This window comes from Mustelus asterias, chromosome 4, assembly GCF_964213995.1.
Source record: "Mustelus asterias chromosome 4, sMusAst1.hap1.1, whole genome shotgun sequence".
Lineage (NCBI taxonomy): Eukaryota > Metazoa > Chordata > Chondrichthyes > Carcharhiniformes > Triakidae > Mustelus > Mustelus asterias.
The window spans coordinates 82571464-82591817 of NC_135804.1; the positions used below are offsets into that span (position 1 = coordinate 82571464).

At 45.8% G+C, this 20354-nt stretch overlaps 1 protein-coding gene across 1 annotated transcript in view; it reads left to right on the forward strand.

Moving 5' to 3' along the window:
* The window catches only part of LOC144492342 (sodium- and chloride-dependent neutral and basic amino acid transporter B(0+)-like), a 72708-nt gene that overhangs the window by 47524 nt on the left and 4830 nt on the right, over positions 1–20354 (forward strand). Inside the window, exons 8-13 of the mRNA XM_078210337.1 lie at positions 534–762; positions 1599–1724; positions 5174–5292; positions 9236–9335; positions 15094–15203; positions 15312–15482. Of these exons, the coding sequence (XP_078066463.1) occupies positions 534–762; positions 1599–1724; positions 5174–5292; positions 9236–9335; positions 15094–15203; positions 15312–15482 (855 nt within the window). The remainder of the gene's footprint in view (positions 1–533; positions 763–1598; positions 1725–5173; positions 5293–9235; positions 9336–15093; positions 15204–15311; positions 15483–20354) is intronic.

The window sequence follows — 20354 nt, forward strand, 5'->3', positions numbered from 1 at the left end:
GCGAAAGGATATATTGGCCTTGGAGGGAGTGCAGAGAAGGTTCACCAGGTTGATACCGGAGATGAGGGGTGTAGCTTATGAGGAGAGATTAAACAGATTGGGTCTGTACTCATGGAGTTTAGAAGGATGAGGGGTGATCTTATAGAGACATATAAGATAATGAAGGGGCTGGATAGGATAGAGGTGGAGAGATTCTTTCCACTTAGAAGGGAAACCAGAACTAGAGGGCACAGCCTCAAAATAAGGGGGGGCCGGTTCAGAACAGAGTTGAGGGGGAACTTCTTCTCTCAGAGGGTAGTGAATCTCTGGAATTCTCTGCCCATTGAAGTGGTGGAGGCTTCCTCGTTGAATATGTTTAAATCACGGGTAGATAGTTTTCTGATTGATAAGGGAATTAGGGGATATGGGGAGCAGGCGGGTAAGTGGAACTCAGATCAGCCATGATCTTGTTGAATGGCGGGGCAGGCTCGAAGGGCCAGATGGCCTACTCCTGCTCCTATTTCTTATGTTCTTATGTACCTTCTATTTCCTAGGTCTGGAAAGATGCTGCAACACAGATTTTCTTCTCACTGTCAGTCGCTTGGGGAGGTTTAACAGCCCTGTCATCCTACAACAAGTTCAACAATAACTGTTATTCAGATGCCATCATTATTTGTGTGGTTAATTGTGCTACCAGTGTGTTTGCTGGATTTGCCATCTTCTCCGTCCTTGGACACATGGCTCATGTACAAGACAAGCTTGTTCCAGAGGTTGCAAAGGCAGGTAAAATCAGCATCAATATCTTCTGTTAAAATGTTTCCAAAGGTATAACATAAAACTGGCCTTGCTCAACAATCTCAGCTATTCCACTCTGTTGACACAATCTGCATCCAGTGCCTTTGAACTGGAGATATTCTAACGTAAATGTGCTAATGTTTAAACAAACAACCACAGCACCAACTGTCAAGCTGCTTGTAATTCGTCAATAGGAATAATCAGAACTAGCAAAAATATCAACACACCATTAGCCATCTATTAGAATATCAGATTCTCTTTGAAGATTGGATGGTTCAATGGGTTAGATACTATTTTTGGTTCTCAGAACTAGCACTAATTCAGCTCACATTGATGGGACTAATGTCTTTCCTGACTGCTGAGTGAAAGAGTCCTATTTGGAAAGAATTAAGGTATTCTCCATCTTGGTCCTTGTGGGCAAAGGTCGTGAAGCACAAAACCAGCACTGAATTAGCAGAATTATCAGAAGGACTTCACAACAGCAGAGCAATGAGAAAATATCACCATGTTGCCAGCTCTTCTGAGAGTGGGAATGAGGCACATTGTTGGGGTAGAATAGAGGGATCTTTACTCTGCAGATAAATACTGAGATCCTTAAATGGATTCTGCCCCATTCTTCGTCACTAACATCACTCACGTGGGTGGAAAGAAATCACAAGATTTCAGGATGAATACACAAATACTGAACAAAACGTGGTACTTCTTGGCAATTTGGTGAGGAGGATTCTGAAGTAATTAAGAGGTTTTTAATAAATAATCTTAGTTTACAGTATCTTTCCTTAAGCGTCATTAATTGCACCATTTCATTTCAATTCACTCTCTAGGTTTCGGTTTGGCTTTCATCGCCTACCCAGAGGCTCTTGCGCAGTTGCCAGTGGCACCTTTATGGTCCATTTTATTTTTCTTCATGCTGGTCACTCTGGGACTTGGCAGTCAGTTTGCAAGTATAGGTAAGAATTATATTACTTTTAATTAATATGGACAAATAATCCATTTTTGAGACGAAGTGCGGTGAATGGCGGCTCCAGTGGCGCATTTCCTGCTGGCCAGAATTGCAGGATCCCACGCCTGATTGGAACCTGATTAATTATGCACAGGTGAGTTTCCCTCTGAATCTCCTGGCGGGCCAGCTGCTAATTCGTCGAATATTAGCTAACCGGTTTGAATTTCCCGGTGCCATATCTAAATACCAGTCCGGCACCCTTATATCACTCTCTACAACCCACCTGTCTTCACCAGACTGTGCTGAATGTCAGCAATCCAAAACTAAAATACCAGCAACCTCAAGAAATCTGTTCCTCAATTTAACCATCCTCCCCCTGAACCCATCACGCAAAGTGCCCACACCTTACTGTGGTATCCCTTTTGCCCCCTTGTTTGTGAGCTTTTCATACAGTGTGTCAGAGTCCAGCTTCCTTCCCCTTGGTCTTCCGTCTTCTTGTTCATCTTCTTTACCCACCTCTTTGCCATCTGCCTGCCTTCATGAGCCCTCACCCTCCCCCCACCTCCCTATGCATTGCCCCACTTGCCTTTGTCATGCACCCTACCCCACCCCTGGTTGAACTTCAGATCTTTGTCCAGCAGCATGGTGCTGTAAATGAAGAACATTTTGACATGGGGATAGAGGAACAGGTCTGCCCCAGCAAGAGTGGTGAAGAAGCAGTACAGCACAATGGCATAAAGGCTTTGTTGCACTCACCTTGAAGTCTCTTGCAAACGAAGGGTCACCTATACATGCCACTCTTTATCAATCGGGTTTTAAACTAATGTATTTTCACACTGGCGTGACACAAGATTGGTAGGCCTGATGGGATGCCGATAGGCAGCAGTTTAATGAGTATTCACGAGATGTAAATGAGTGAAAATTGCATTCATACCAACAACCAGCAGGAAGACTGACCTATGATTAACCTGGCATTGGGAGAGTTACACTGGTGGGTTTCTGACTTCTTGTCTCCCGCAAGATAGAAAGTCACATATCCAAGTTTGTCAATAACACATAGATAGGTGACATTACTTACATTTCCGCATAGCTTTATGTAATTTGCAGTAGATGGGAGCATAAAATAAGTGATTTGGTAAAGTGAATGGACTAAACTGTGGCAAGCAGTCTTCAACATAGGCAAGTGGGAGGTCGTTCACTTTGGACCCAAAAGGGCAGAACATGGTGCTTTTTAATTAGTGAAAAGCTAGAAACAGTGGAAGTCCAAGAAAATTCAGGGGTCCATGTACATAGATCAGTAAAATGTCAGGGACTAGTACAGAAAGAAATGTGGGGCCGAATTCTCTGTTCCCATCCTTGGCGTGTTTTGATTTGATTGATTTTGATATCCCTTTGATTTTGAACTCCCTGCCCACTTTCGTCAAGGTCCTTTCGGTAGCTTTTACTATTGGTTTTGTTGCTTTAGTTGTCCTTGGTATGATTCCCATTCTATAGGATCTTTGCTTATTTCTGCATTTTTGTATATTAGTTTGTTCTCCCTTACCTCTTTCTTCATCTATGCTTGCAATTTTTGGTAACGAAGTTTGCAAACGACACAAAGATAAGTGGAAAAGTGAATCGTGTGGAGGACGGAGAAGATCTGCAGAGAGATTTGGACAGGCTGAGTGAGTGGGCGAGGATATGGCAAATGGAGTATAACTTGATAAATGCGAGGTTATACACTTTGGAGGAAATAATAACAAATGGGATTACTATCTCAATGGAAACAAATTAAAACATGCTACCGTGCAAAGGGACCTGGGGGTCCTTGTGCATGAGACGCAAAAGCCCAGTCTGCAGGTACAACAGGTGATCAAGAAGGCAAATGGGATGTTGGCCTATATCGCGAGGGGGATAGAATATAAAAGCAGGGATGTCTTGATGCACCTGTACAGGGCATTGGTGAGGCCGCAGCTGGAATACTGTGTGCAGTATTGGTCCCCTTATATGAGGAAGGATATATTGGCATTGGAGGGAGTGCAGAGAAGGTTCACCAGGTTGAAAGCGGAGATGAGGGGTTTGGATTATGAGGAGAGGCTGAGGAGATTGGGTTTGTACTCGTTGGAGTTTAGAAGGATGAGGGGGGATCTTATGGAGACTTATAAGATAATGCGGGGGCTGGATAGGGTGGAGGCGGAGAGATTCTTTCCACTTAGTAAGGAAGTTAAAACTAGAGGACACAGCCTCAAAATAAAGGGGGGTCGGTTTAAGACAGAGTTGAGGAGGAACTTCTTCTCCCAGAGGGTGGTGAATCTCTGGAATTCTCTGCCCACTGAGGTGGTGGAGGCTACCTCGCTGAATATGTTTAAAGCGCGGATGGATGGATTCCTGATCGGTAAGGGAATTAAGGGTTCTGGGGATCAGGCGGGTAAGTGGTACTGATCCACGTCAGATCAGCCATGATCTTATTGAATGGCGGGGCAGGCTCGAGGGGCTAGATGGCCTACTCCTGCTCCTATTTCTTATGTTCTTATGTATGAAATGTCTGTATCAAATCAAATTGTTTTGAAAAGCTGCCATTGATTTTCTTTCATTCTGTGCACTAACTGATACGTCCATTTTGTTTCAGAGTCACTGGGTGGAATTTTCCGTGCTCACCGCATCATGTTTCTCAGCGGCGGAGTCAACCTGCCATTGGCTGGCAACGAGATCTTCTGGTCCTGCTGTAGTCAGAGTGGCTCGTTATGTGCACCCCATGCCACCGGGAAACCCACAGTAGGGGTTCACCATCAGCAGGACCAGAAGATCCCGCCAACGGGAACGGCCAGAAAATTCTGACCTCTGTCTCCCCCATTGAAATCAACCGTAACTAAATATAGAATCTGAGGAAATTGTTCCACATTTCTCCCGTTCAAATACAATATTGGATTCAATCATGTTATGATCACAATAAGATGAATACTTCACATTCCATTAGACTGTTAACTAAATCTTGCTCATTAATTATTGCAAAATCTAATATGGCTTGCTCCTTATTCACTTTAGGGCATATTGGGTTGAATTATGAGAGCTACCTGTGGGCGGGAAAGCTGCTCCCATTGACATTGGTGACCAGAGGAAAGGCTGCAATGCCCTATACTGATCACATTCTTGAACATATGGCCTTCTCTCCACTATGATAAAGCAGTATTAACCTCTCAGAGGAGTACACTGTAAATGGTTTCAAGGCACAGCATGCAAATGGAAGCAATCAAGTTCTCAATTTCCTCCAGTGATATATAATAGGATTGATGTGCTCACATATGTTTTGTGCTGATATTCTGCCTCTCCCGGCTGGCAACCTGATTCAATCTCTTCAATGGTTCAGAAAGTGGATTCATAGAGGACAATGTCCTCATCAACTCCTGCACTCCATTGATAGGTCTCACTGGGCTGTATTAATTGATCACTGAACTCATTTATCATTTTTTTCATCAGAAACAATTGTAACAACGTTGCTGGACCGGTTCCCTAATTATCTACGATCAAAGCGCACTTTTGTGACAGCTGGTATTTGCTTGTTATTCTTTTTCTTGGGCTTTGCATGTGTAACACAGGTATGTTGTCTTTTAATAGTATCCGTTATTTCCACATGTACTGCTGCTTATAACTCTATGTAATCTGACACTTCACAGGATTCAGTGATTAAGAAACATTTTGTGTGTTAATCCTGTTTTTTTCCAGCTTAATAGTATTGTGCAGGGAAGATGTGGGATTGACTGATGCTTCCTCTCTGCTGTTACTAAATACAAAGCCTGGAAATTCACCTTAGATATCATCCTGTGAATCAAACTTACATAGGTCCAGATTTTCAAGATCACGGCGAGCCCCCTTGTCATGGCAAAAATGGAAATGAAACAGCTCGGAACTCCTGTCCCTGATCAAGTCACTTTCTATCTTTGCATGGTCAGGACTGGAGTTAGACTGGGTTTCAATTTAGAAAGACAGCTGGCTGATTAAATCATCAGCTCCTTCACTGAAGTCGGATTTTGGTCAGTGATGCACTATCAATCACGATACGAGGACTCCAGTGAGTGAGTGAAATAACAGGCTTTTATTCGCCAAGAACAGGAGCACACCCTTGTAGCTGACCTGGCCCAGACTGAGGCGAGGAGGAGGAACCATCACCTTTATACCTCACTCTGGTGGAAAGGGAGGAGTCTCAGGTGGAAAGGGAGGAGTCTCGGGCCAGGTGCAGCATGGGTGTGCCCAGGCATACACATGTAGTTACAGTGGGTCACCGCAGTCAGCCAGGAGTATGAAACACAATGTGTGCAGATTAGATCAGGTAAGAGCCGGTCTGAACTTGATGGGTTCATTTGGATAGCCAGGGTACCTCTTAAGATTGTAAACAGTAAACATGATTGTGCATAAAAAGGGCATAAATTCATTCGAGCTGTCAAAGAACTGTCAAGCTTTAAAAGAACCATCAAAGCCATTAAAGAACTGTCAAAACTCATTGAAACTGTCAAAGTTGTGAATGGATTTAATTCTGCTGGGTTTTAAATTAACAGAAAAAAAACAGGTTGGCTGAAAATATAATCAGTGTTTGATATTTCATTTTGTCTGAGGGTTATCATTATAGGATTTGCTGCATGACTTATTTTACCACCTAACATTATCACCATATGGTGCCACTTAAGTGAACAGTGTGATTGACAGCTCAGAGTGGCTAAAGAGTAGTTTGTTTTCAAAAGAGATTAGTTAAAAAAAAATCAATTGCATTGAAATTCCTTTAAGTCAATGAGAGCTTTTTTTAATGTGCTATCACAAACACAATTTTATTTCAGCATGGCTCCTAAGGCTTGCCTGTGGTAGATAACAGGTGAGCTGGCATGGAAGGGGTGGGCCAATGTATGATAGACATTTGGCATGAGTGGACACTATGTTTGCATGGGGCTACAATGGTCCTAGGGATGTGAGAGGATGGGGGTATGGCGGGGGGGGCAATGAGGGTGGGATGAAGGGCATTGATTGGTTTAAGGAGTATTAGAGGCCTTTGGGGGGGACGTTGAGGGACTTAGGTTGGCATAGTATGTATGAGGGGCCATGGGGGTGGTGGGGGAGCATGAGGTGGCATGGTTTGAAATGGATGGGGGAATGGAGTGCGTATGGGATTGGGTGAAGGATGTTCTTTGTTTTAAACACTCTTAATTTCAAATAAGTGCCAGAGCACAAAACTGGGCCAACCATGAGGCCCACATCAACACCTGGCAACCTCCTCATTTTCTATTTAGCATTGCTCACCTTGATAAGTTTGTCTCTTAAGTTTTCAGTTCCCTAATTGAGAAACAGTCAGTACTAAGTCAGAAGGTGTTAGTTCAAACTGAAACTGAGAGCACATTGTTTAATACTTAGCACAGTAGCTGAGGACTGTTGCATTGTCATGGGTGCTATCATTTGCAGGAAATATTAAACCAAGGCCCTGTCTACCTGTTTGAATGGAAGTTGAAAATTCCTTGAAAGTCCTTCGTGACTTTTCTTGCAACACCAACACTAAACACTAAACATTCATTTTAATGTGGAATTTTGCTGCCTTGAAAGTCCTGCTAGATTTTCTCTCTTAAACCTGATAACAACACAAAGTAAATTATTAGTGTTCAATTTCAAAACGCTGGATCAACTTGGTGAGGTGAATCAGAGCCATTACATTTGTAACTTTCACAAACAATAACTGACAATTTGGATAATTTCTGCATTTCTGTTTACCAACTTTTGTCCTGGTGGCATGAAGGGCCTTGTCTGATGTAAATGAAGCTGATGCAACTAATCTCACTTGGCAATGGACATGGGTGTAGATAATTAAAGCAGACAAATCAAAAGGTTATTTTATATATCTGAAAGATGGTCAATAGAAAATTTGTTTGGAACTGTAGGAAACATGGACAGTACTGGATCATATAATCTCTACAGCGCAGAAGGAAGCTATTCAGCCCGAGTATGCACCAAACTTCTTACCCCATTAGTTTCGACATTAAGGGGCAATCTAGCATAGCCAACCCATCTAACCTGCGCATCTTTGGATTGTGGGAGGAAACCAGAACACCCAGAGGAACCCCACACAGACACGAAGAGAACATGCAAACTACACACAGTCACCCAAGGCCAGAATCAAACTCGTCCCTGGCGCTGTGGGGCAGCAGTGCTAACCACTGTGCCACCCAGATCTGACAAAATCAGTTGAATATTTTTTAAAAACGTTTTATTCCTTTCTCAAAGATACAAGCCTATGTGCAGAGTGGGCAGGGCAAGCCCTTAATCAATCTACTTGCTTGCTCCAAACAACAATTCAAATTGAATCCAATTTATGGTCCCCATTAGAGAGACATTCAAGATCCAAGCTGACAAGAACAAGCACTGTGTGGTGAACCATAGATGGTTAGCACTATGGGTACTGAACCATAGATGGTTAGCACTATGGGTACTTGTACATATGTTACTGTTGTCACTGTTGGGGTTAGGGTTGGGGTGTTCTACCTGTTGGTATTGTTCTGTGGTACACTCCGGTTGGCTCCGCCTACCTGTAGGAGTATAAAGGTCACTGCACTGTCTGGTGACCCTTTAGTCTGGGATTGTATCGTTATGCAGTATGCTCCATTCTTGTTACTAATAAAAGCCTTTATTTCCCGGGTACGATCCAGCCTCCCGAGTGATTTAATCGCGCATCACACTGCACCTGATCGTGGGCTTGATCCTATGCTTGATCTTAGCCAAAAGGCTGAAAAGTGAATGAGTAGGCCAATTAGTAGTCAGAGTGTGTGCTCATCATCCAATTTAGGATGGCAGACAGATTCCTGAGGCGGGGGGGGGGGGGGGGGGCAATAAGATGTCTAATGGTACTCGAAGATCAGTAGCCCCAAGTTCAGAGGTAGGTGTCACCAATGTAGATACAAGAGAGAGTACCCTTCAAAATGGGCAGATGTTTTATACATTTTTAAATTCAAAAAGGCCACAGCTGCAAGGCTGTTATTGTGGAGAGGTATCGCTGCAACTGGACAGCCAGCAGCTGAGGGTCAGAACCTATGATAATGGTGAGTGAATGGTGGTGTCTTCGGGCAGAATGTAGTGCTGCCATACTCACAGCATTCTGCTGCCGGGAGGCTGCCTCCATTTCTTTGTCATGTTTCATCCTCAATGGGTGGCCTATGTGACAACTAGAAAGTTCTGCAGATTTGCCTTATTAGGCCCTTTAATTGGTCTAATAGATTACTCTCTGCTTGCAGACAGTTAGCTATCACCACATCCCAATTCTGCCTGAATGAAAATGGCCCAGGACCAACACGCCAGCCAGTGGCAGGAAATTACAAGTCTGCCTGCATCCTAACCCTCCCCCTCATGCAAATAATAATTTTATCCAATGTCTCTGAAGCTGTACAATTTTAGGCTGGGTGGTATTGGGCTGAGAAAAGTGTTGCTTTTTCTTGTCCAGAGAAATCTTATTTTGAAGAGTTTTACAGCTTTCTCTTACAGGCTTCTTTCTAATATTTCACTTCTTTTCAGGCTGGGATTTACTGGATCAATTTAATTGACCATTTCACTGCTGGATGGGGAATTCTTATAGCTGCTATCATGGAACTCATTGGTCTAACTTGGATATATGGTAAGTGCAGTAGGAAAAGCACTGAAACAAAACGAAATAGTTAACAATGTATCTGGTCCTTGTCTTTTCAAAAGAAACAGGACAAATGAGTAGGGTGCAATGATATAGATTTCACCTTCAATGGCTGAAAATTAAAATTCTGCCATTAGCTGCTAAATCCTTCCCCATTTATATCCATAAGGTAGGAAGTGTCTTCGGCCAAAAAGTTCCCCTTCGCTTGTTGGCATGCAATTGGTTGTTGTTGGGGTAAAATTTGCTGCAGCCATTTTCCAGCTAATTGCTGGTTGGGATGTTGTTCAAATTTTTTCATCTGAATTGTATAACTGTTTACTACTTGACACAGTCAGTTACCAATTTCTCCCAACCTTCAAGGTCAGTAAACAACAGTCTGCTTCAGAGCGCTCCTGAGGTAGAATCTTCCCATAATTTGTCAAAGTATCAGTTTCAGCGAAAAACCCAGCATGTCGCACTCTGCTGTCACTCTGGTGGGATGAGGCCTGATAGAATTTGAAAGGAACTCCCACGCAGACACAGGGGAACATCCCCACAAACATCCGGGCAACCATCCCTCCCCCCATTCCTCCAGAAGCTTTGATGCAACCTCAACCCCGACACAAGCATCGGGGCAATACCCTCCCCTACTTACACAGGCATTGGGGCAACACCACCCACACACAAAAAGGGCCACCTCCCCTACTTCCTACCCCTCCAAAGAGGCTCCCCTGCGTGTTCATCCCTGGCATAGCTCCAGGCACAGCCAGGGGGTAATTCCCTAACTGGGGAGAACATATGGCTAGGAAGCCCTTTAAATACATTTAAATTTATTAAATGTATTTAAAGGATGGGTGGGAACCTCGTCATGTCACCAGCGAGGGGTGGGGAAAATGTAAGAATGAGATCTCATTAGAGAGATTCTTGTTCCTCCAGTTTTGCGGGATTTTCCACCAGCATTACTATTTACACCCATGATGAATGGCAGCTGAATATCTACTCCCCCCAATGTTTGTGGAATCCATTTTCTATTCTTCAGCACAGGATAGAACACTCACTTTGATTGTACATCCTGCCCCACTCTGATAACAGAGAACCAATTCCATCTCAGCGCAGATCTGAAATATGAGCCTTTTCTAGAGTGACTTCTTCAGGATTTGTGTAAATATTTTGCTTTCACAGGTAATCAGATTAGTGATGGGGAATTTACTCAACCTGTTTGAAATCCTAAATGATTCCTTCTCTGATTTAACCTGTTCGTTAGTGACGCCCAGTGAAAAGGTGAATTTCGACTAGAACTAGAGGACACCATTTAAAAATAAGGGGTCTGCCACTCAAGACTGGGATGACAAGAATTTATTTTCCCTCAGTGGGTCATTAGTCTTTGGAGCTTTCTCCCACAGAGAGCGATGATGGCATGATTAATTGAATATTTTTGAAGGCAGTAGTAGATAGATCCTTGACTAACAAGGAAGTCAAAGGATATTGGTGGTGATGCGCGTTATCAAACACGAGGCTAGATGCTCGGGAAATAAAGGCTTTTATTGACTCTAATGAAGCAGCCAATAATTTTATACACGATCCCAGACTGAGGGGTCCCAGCCAGAGCAGGGACTTTTATACCTCTCCCAGACCCTGGCTCAGTACTATCCAGTGGGAACCAACGATGGTTCACCACATTCACTCCTCCTTTGAGAACAAAGGCCGGCGGGGTACAAAAAACAGAATAAAGTGTCATCAGTCTATAAGTTCAGACGGTCAGGGGGACCGCACCGTCGTTGTGACCTCCTCAATACCGGCGGTGACACCGGAGTAGGCACTTGCGGTGGCGTTCTCCCCAAGGCGGCGTCCAGCTGTTCTTCCACGGACTCACAGGCCGGTTGACCCTGAGGTGACGGTAGTCCATGGGGTCCTGACACACCCTGCAGTGGCGACCATCCTCTGGACTCAGGCAAGCTGTACACGGGAGTAAAAGGGTTAAGCAATGGTCCCGATGCTGCCCGCGCCGTGTCCGGGGGAGAAACAAGAGTTAAGGGGTTTGTAACAGGGGGTATGGGAGCGACAGGAGTTGCTACATCCCTTGCTGGCGCCAGGTCTCGGATCGAGACCGTGTCCTCTCGCCCGTCAGGGTATGCCACATAGGCGTACTGAGGCTTGGCGTGGAGGAGATGGACCTGTTCGACCAACGGGTCGGACTTGCGGGCCCTTACATGTGGCCGCAGGAGGACGGGTCCTGAGTACGTCAACCAAGACGGTAATGAGGTCCCCGAGGAAGACTTCCGAGGGAATGAAAACATCCTCTCATGGGGAGTAGCATTGGTTGCCGTACACAGGAGGGAGCGAATAGAATGGAGCGCATCAGGGAGCACCTCTTGCCAACGGGAGACTGGAAGACTTTTTGACTTCAACGCCAGTAAGACAGCCTTCCAGACTGTAGCATTCTCACGTTCCACCTGTCCGTTACCCCTAGGGTTGTAGCCCGTGGTCCTACTAGAGGCAATCCCGTATGAGAGCAGGAATTGCCTCAAGTCATCGCTCATGAACGATGAGCCCCTGTCGCTATGGATGTAGCCGGGGTACCCGAACAGGGTAAAGAGATCACGGAATGCCTTGATAACCGTGGCAGCGGATGTATCAGAGCAGGGAACAACAAAAGGGAACCTAGAGTACTCGTCAATGATATTGAGGAAGTACACATTCCGATCTGTTGAGGGAAGGGGGCCCTTAAAATCGACACTCAGTCTCTCGAAGGGACGAGTGGCCTTGACTAAATGTGCCCGGTCAGGTCGGTAAAAGTGCGGTTTGCATTCCGCGCAAACCCGACAGCTTCTTGTTATGGACCTGACGTCCTCCACCGAATAGGGCAGGTTGCGGGCTTTTATAAAGTGGTAGAGCCGAGTGACCCCAGGATGGCATAGGTCATTATGGAGAGCCTGCAAACGGTCCTCCTGTATACTGGCGCATGTTCCACGCGAGAGGGCATCCGAGGGCTCATTGAGTTTCCCTGGACGGTACATGATGTCGTAGTTATAGGTGGAGAGTTCAATTCTCCACCGCAAGATCTTGTCATTCTTGATCTTGTCCCTCTGCGTGTTATTAAACATGAACGCCACGGACCGCTGGTCCGTGATCAGGGTGAACCGTTTTCCCGCCAAGTAATGGCGCCAGTGCCTGACGGCCTCCACAATGGCCTGGGCCTCTTTTTCCACCGCTGAATGCCGGATTTCGGGGCCTTGGAGGGTGCGGGAAAAAAATGCGATGGACCTGCCCGCCTGGTTAAGTGTGGCGGCCAGGGCGAAATCAGATGCATCGCTCTCCACCTGAAAGGGGATGGACTCGTCTACAGCATGCATCGTGGCTTTCGCGATGTTGGCTTTTAATTTATCGAAGGCCAACCGGGCCTCTGGCGTTAGGGGAAAAGTCGTGGACTTAATGAGCGGACGGGCTTTGTCCGCGTAATTGGGAACCCACTGCGCATAGTAAGAGAAGAAGCCTAAGCATCTTCTCAGTGCTTTTGCACTAGCAGGCAAGGGAAGTTCAGAAAGGGGGCGCATACGGTCTGGATCAGGGCCAATGACCCCGTTTTCCACCACGTATCCTAGGATGGCTAAACGGCGCGTACGAAACACACACTTCTCCCTGTTGTAGGTCAAGTTCAGGCGAGATGCAGTGCGTAGGAAATTCAGGAGATTCGTGTCATGGTCCTGCTGGTCATGGCCGCAGATGGTGACATTATCCAGGTACGGGAAGGTAGCCCGCAGCCCGTTCTGGTCCACCATTCGGTCCATAGCACGCTGGAAGACCGAGACCCCATTGGTGACACCAAAGGGAACCCTGAGAAAGTGATACAAGCGACCATCCGCCTCAAAAGCCGTGTATTGTCGGTCCTCTGGGCGAATGGCTTGAAATGCTCGTAAACTGTGCCTTGCACCGTCAAAGTTACCACGCAACTCCCTAGCACGGTGACAGACCGGGACCCCGATGCCATAGAGATTGTCTGTTTGGCAGGTTCAATCCAGAGTCCACACCGCTTCACAGTGTCTGGGTGGATAAAGCTCTCAGTGCTCCCGCTGTCAAACAGACAATAAATCACGTGGTCATTTACCTGGATATTCATCATCGATTTGTCAAGTCTATGAGGCTTGGCCTGGTCCAGGATGATCGACGCCACCGTTGGTTCCTGAGTGCCACTGCAGGCAGCTGAAATCGATGAGGAGGACCCCTGCTGGTTGTTTGCGGTCGGTGCCGACCAACATGGCCGCTCCCATAAGTCGCACGTGGGTGATGGCGCCAAACTCAGCGACCCCTGGTGGTCACACACCTCCGTCTCCGTCGACCGTAATGGCGTCGTCCTGGCCTCGCACGTGAACGAACCCCTCGATGATTTCGACGACGAAGAGCTGAGCTCTGAAGAATCGCAGGCCGCACTGCCGTTTCTAGATTTAGATCGGCACACTTTCGAATAGTGCCCTTTCTTACCGCAGGCGGAGCACAACACAGCTTTAGCGGGACACCGTTGCCGAGTATGCTTCACTCCCCCACAGAAGTAACACCGCGGGCCGCCCGGAGCTGCTGCCGTCGTCTGGCCCGAATGTGAGCACGCCATTACGCAGCATTTCGAACCCAAGGGACGAGGAGGGATAGGCGACTGCTCCTGCCACGTTGTCTCCACGTGGTCTTCCGGATACAATACTAAGCTTTTGGAGGCCGTCTCCAGCATCTCTGCTAGCTCGATTGCCTGGGTAAGGTCAAGGTTACCTTTCTCCAATAGTTTAAGTCGAATGTATGACGATCCGACTCCCGCCACAAACGCATCCCGGGCGAGGTCGTTCATGCTCTGCTCAGCCGACACAGCTTTGCAGTTACAGCTCCTGGCTAGCTGTAGGAGCTCGTTCGCATATCCTCCATCGTTTCGCCAGACTGCCGTCGTCGAGTGGCTAAGAGGTAACGAGCGTGTATTTCATTGGGCGGTTTGATATAACGCTTCTTCAGAAGCTCGAGGGCCTTTGTATAATCGGTGGCCGCACAGATCGCGAGGTAGACAGTGTCGCTTACCCTCGCATGGAGGACCCGGAGTCTGTCATCATCTGTGGTGACCGCTGCGGAGGCTGCCAGGTAGTCTTCGAAGCACTTCAGCCAGTGGTCGAAGGTGTTAGAGGCGCCCACCGCACCTGGATCTAATGTAAGGCGTTCCGGCTTCAGGATCTGCTCCATACTCTTTTTTTTTCAACGAGAGTTTAACAACAGTAAATAAAATTCTTGCACGTTATCAAACACGAGGCTAGATGCTCGGGAAATAAAGGCTTTTATTGACTGTAATGAAGCAGCCAATAATTATATACACGATCCCAGACTGAGGGGTCCCAGCCAGAGCAGGGACTTTTATACCTCTCCCAGGAGGCGGAGCCCGACTGGGATGTACCACAACACTACAGTACAAAGGTGTAACAACCCCACCCTAACCCCAACAGCAACAAGTAGCACAACCCAACAGTAACATATGTACATCCTTGTAGTACTGGCCAGACCCTGGCTCAGTACTATCCAGTGGGAACCAACGATGGTTCACCACAGGTGGTAGGCAAGAATATGAAGTTGAGGCCACAATCAGATCAACCATAATCTTGTAGAATAGCAGAGCAAACTCGAGGGACTGAATGGCCTATATCTGCTCATGATTTGTATGCTCATATGTTCTACAGAAAACAAGCTGTTCTGAAGAGTAGACAAATCAAATGATTGTGTCTTTCTGCTTTCTTGTTCATAGGGATAAACAGATTCATCAAGGACATTGAGATGATGATTGGGGAAAAGAATTGGCTCTTCTGGCTGTGGTGGAGAGCGTGTTGGGTTATTATCTCCCCAGTTTTACTACTGGTAAGGAGGTATTATCTCTTTAAACAGTGATTTAAATTGAAAATAATCAAGCTGCAGATATTCTCTCATTCAGTTTCTGATCTCATTTTATGCAATCTTTTCATCCAGGTAATCTTAACCTGGTCCTTAGTAACATTCCATCCTCCAAAATATGGACCTGATGAGTACCCTGGCTGGGCGACAGCACTTGGCTGGTGTATGATAATCTTCTATATTATGTGGATCCCCATTGTAGCCGTGGTGAAAATTGTCCAGGCTGAGGGTTCCAACTTGTGGCAGGTAAGAAAATACTTTTGAGGTTCCGATGTCAATGTGGCATTGTGGAAAATCAATCTGAACAAAATTGTGCCTTAGTTACAATTTCTAAAGAGCATCTTCTAAAATTCTCTTACTAACTCATATGCATACTAAAGCCACCCGGCAACCCCCCCCTGCCCCCCTCCCCCACACGATCCTTTTGCTTTTGATTAATGGAATTTAAAATTTAGCACCAATTTTGGAAAATGTTATTGTAGGCCCATAAGCAATAGTTACTGAATTGAAAATCTACCTGATTTTATCCCTGTAACTGTTATAATGGCTACGAAGGACACGAGGATCATCAATGGATCTGCCCATGGGCTTTGTGGAATATACGTGTTTCCTTATTGAGCAAGCAGAGGCTTGTCCAATGGGAAGCAGACAAGGGGAGGGCGTATAAACCTGCTGCTCAGTGTGGACCAGCATTGTAGGTCCCAAGGTGTAGACTGGATAGATGTGAACCGTAGGTGCAGCATTTCTTCCTGGTGGACAATAAAGGGTCTTTGGTGACGGGAAACTGGCATTTGGCTGAATTACTATATTGGCAACAAAGGGAATTTTTTTTCGCTGTCCGGACAACCTCCGTTAAATCAAGAATCTTTTCCGGTAAGAAAAAGTCATTTTACCTCTCTTCAGGAAATTTTAATCACATGATACCAGTGGGGAAGACTGGGCTCAATATACAGAGTGTAGGCGTTACTTTTTCCATGCTAACAACATTGAAGTAGACAAAAAACAAAAGGGAAGCCACCCTGAGGTTTTTTAGGACAAGCTCTGTGCCCTCTGTATTAGCAGAGAAGGTAGAGACAGAGTTAAAATGACTGGATGGTATGGGAATTATCAGGCCTGCACAATTTGCAAAGTGGGCAGCAATGATTGTAACAATAGTTAAACCAGCCAAGCCCATCCATACCTGCAGGATCTACAAACTGACGGTAAACCAGGCTGAGGTGGATAGGCACCGCATCCCCAAAATTGCAGATCTGTATGCAAAGTTGGCTGGGCATCTGAAATATGCCAAATTAGACATGAAGCAACTTAACAGTTAGGGGTGATCTTACCTTCTTGCCCTGCAGGCCGATGGGCGGGGCAAGCCGATAAGATTGTGAGAGCGCCGAGAAGTCAGTTTTGCGCCTGATATCTCACCTTTCGTTCTCTTACCGGCAGCAGATATCCGGCAAGATCAGCTGATCATAATATTTAAATCCATTAAAATGTGGATTTAAATATTATTAGTGAGCCTGCGATGGAATTGTCCGTGCTCACTTGCCTCTGTGGCCTCGCCAGGGAAAGTTCTCTCCAGCGAGGTTCACTAATGGTCCTGTCAATGGGGACCAGATATGATGTCCTCGCAGTAGGACCAGAGATCATTGAGGCCCCTCCAGGAGGTTGGGAAAGAGGCCCCTTGGCAATGCCCACTAGGCACTGAGCTGTACCAATGGTGTGGAGCCGGAGGAGGCAACGCCTGAGGGGTGAGGCCAGACCGGGGCGGGCCATTCCGGGGTGACCACTGCACTTTTTGCAACAGTGATTGGGGGAGGCACCACTGTGTACTCTGCAACAGCAATCAGTAGGGGTGGGGGGGGGGGGTGGACCACTGTGCACTCTGCAACAATGATCGATGGGGTGGGGGAGTGGAATCAGCCGCGATCCGTCCGGGGAGGGGGCAGTGGCAATTGGTCCGGGCAACAGAGGGGTTTGGTGATCAATCTAGGTGGGGGGGAGGCGGGATGATTGGCAGCAGGGTCCTGCAGTAGTGGGGGAGGGGGTGGTGATTCGCCAGAAGGCTGGCTATGGCTGGGGCGAGGCAGAGATTTACTGATCTGTGCTCAGAGCATAGAAATCTGCCCATGCACAATTGGACCCTCTGCAGATATCAGCCGGCTTTCAGGTGACTCAAGCCCTGTCTACTCTTTCTGCTGGCGGATTCCAAGTCTAGCAAAACATTTTGACAAAGTCAGGTGAGATTCGATTTTTAAGTCTCTCAGAAAATGGCGCGAATGTCTCCAGTTTTCATGCTCTTTTGAGACTTGGAATTTATTTGGTAAGTTTTCCCCCTTAGAACTGGATGATGCATCAGGAGACTATGTCATCATAAATACTCAAAAGGGGTAATACTAATATAACATTTGAGGTTGTCAACAAGCTATGGGGAGTTTGCTGCAGGGTTTGTCCAGAGTTGTCATGTATTTGGATGACGTTTTAACAGGACCTGCCGAAGAGGAATGTTTAGCCAATTTGGATTAAGTTTTGAAAGGATTTCGGGAGATAGGACTGTGCGTAAAAAGAGAAAAAGACACCTCCCAAGCAGATGAGTTAGCTTATCTTGGTTATTAGGTGGATGCTCAAGGGTTGTACCCAATGGAGGACAAAATGAGCATAATTAAGGAGGCACTGGCCTTCAGGAACACCTCAAAACTCAGATCCTTCATTGGTATGATCAACTATTACAAGCAATTCCTCCCAAGTCTGTCAACATTATTACACTGTTGTATGTGCTAAAGAACACCACAAAAAGAAACTTTCAACTAAGTTCGGCAGGCACTTCAGTCAACATGCTTATTTGTGCATTTCAACACCTCTAAAAAGATAGTTTTCACACACAATGCATCGCCATATGGGGTTGCACTGTGTTACCCACACAATGGATGATGGTTTAGTGATCATTATCACTAAAGAAGCAGTGCTACGTAAGCTAATGGGGCTAAAGGTAGACAAGTCTCCTGGCCTTGATGGAATGCATCCCAGGGTACTAAAAGAGATGGCAGGGGAAATAGCAAATACACTCGTGCTAATTTACCAAAATTCACTGGACTCTGGGGCGGTTCCAGTAGATTAGAAACCAGCAAATGTGACGCCACTTAAAAAAAAAGAGGTAGACAAAAAGCAGGTAACTATAGGCCGGCTAACTTAATTTCTGTAGTGGGGAAAATGCTTGAATCTATCAAGGAAGAAATAGCAAGACATCTGGATAAAAATTGTCCCATTGGGAAGACATAGCATAGGTTTCTGAAAGGCAGGTCATGTTTAACTAATTTACTGGAATTCTCTGAGGACATTATGAACATACTGGACAACCAGGAACCGGTGCATGTGGTATATCTGGATTTCCAGACGACATTCAACAAGGTGCCACACAAAAGGCTGCTGCATAAGATGAAGGTGCACAGTGTTACGGATAATGTATTAGCATGGATAGAGGATTGGTTAACTAACAGAAAGCAAAGAGCAGGGATAAATGAGTGTTTTTCTGGTTGCCGATCAGTGACTACTGGTGTGCCACAGGGATCAGTGTTGGGACCACAATTGTTTACAATTTACATAGATGATTTGGAGTTGGGGACCAAGTGTAGTGTGTCAAAGTTTGCAGATGATACCAAGATGAGTGGTAGAGCAAAGTGTGCAGAGAACGCTGAACGTCTGCAAAGGGATATAAATATTTTGAGTGGGCAAGGGTCTGGCAGATAGAGTACACTGTTGGTAAATATGAGGTCACCCATTTTGGTAGGAGTAACAGCAAAATGGATTATTATTTAAATGGTAAAAATTGCAGCATGCTGCTATGCAGATGGACCTGGATGTCCTTGTGCATGAATCACAAAAAGCAGGTAATTAAGGTGGCAAATGGAATTTTGTCCTTCATTGCTAAAGGAATGGAGTTTAAAAACAGCAAGGTTATGTTGCAGCTGTATAAAGGTGCTGGTGAGGCCACACCTGGAGTACTGTGTACAGTTTTGGTCTCCTCACTTGAGAAAGGATATACTGGCACTCAAGGGGGTGCAAAGGAGATTCACTAGGTTGATTCCGGAGTTGAGGGGGTTGGCTTATGAGGAGAGACTGAGTAGACTGGGACTATACTCATTGGAATTTAGAAGAATGAGGGGAGACCTTATAGAAACATGTAAAATTATGAAGGGGATAGATAAGATAGAAGCAGGGAGGTGTTTCCACTGGCAGGTGAAACCAGAACTACAGGACATGGCCTCAAAATAAGGGGGAGCAGATTAAGGACTGAGCTGATGAGGAACTTCACCCCAAGTGTTGTGAATCTGTGGAATTCCCTGTCCAGTGAAACAGTTGAGGCTACCTCATTGAATGGTCTGAAGGCAAAGATAGATAGATTTTTCAACAGTAAAGGAATTAAGGGTTATAGAGCGGGCAGGTTAGTGGAGTTGAGTCCACGAAAAGATCAGCCATGATCTTATTGTCTGGCAGAGCAGGCTCGAGGGGCCAAATGGCCTACTCCTGCTCCTAGTTCTTATGTTCCGAGACCCCCATTGAGTACATTTCAAGAACCGTATCAGGCACAGAAAGAGGATACTCCCAGATAGAAAACGAAGGCCTAGATGTTATCTGCAGCATGAAGAAGTTTCATCAATACATATATGGGAGACATTTCGCTGTCACGGACCGCAAACCACTTTGAGTTTTTCAAGGAAGACAGTGATTCTGCCAATTGCTTCTGCTGGAATACAACAATGAGCACTGTTTTAGTCTGCCTACGAATATACTTTCGAACATCAGCCAGGGATTTACATAACCAAAGAAGATTAGTCAAGTTGCCTTCTGTGACCAGAAAGCACACCAACCTCCACTAATACTGCAAGAGATTGTAATGGCCTTAAACTTTCTGGACTCTTTACCTGTGACAGCACAACAAATTAAGTACTGGACTAATAGAGATCCACTGTTATCGAAGATGAAATATATAATGCTGTATGGATGGCAACATAAGCTTCAGAGGAAATGAAGCCTTATTTGCTCAGGGAAGTTGAACTTTGTGAGGATGGTGTCATCCTTTGGGAAATGAGAGTGGTCGTCCCCATACCAGGAAGAGAGCTATTGCTTGAA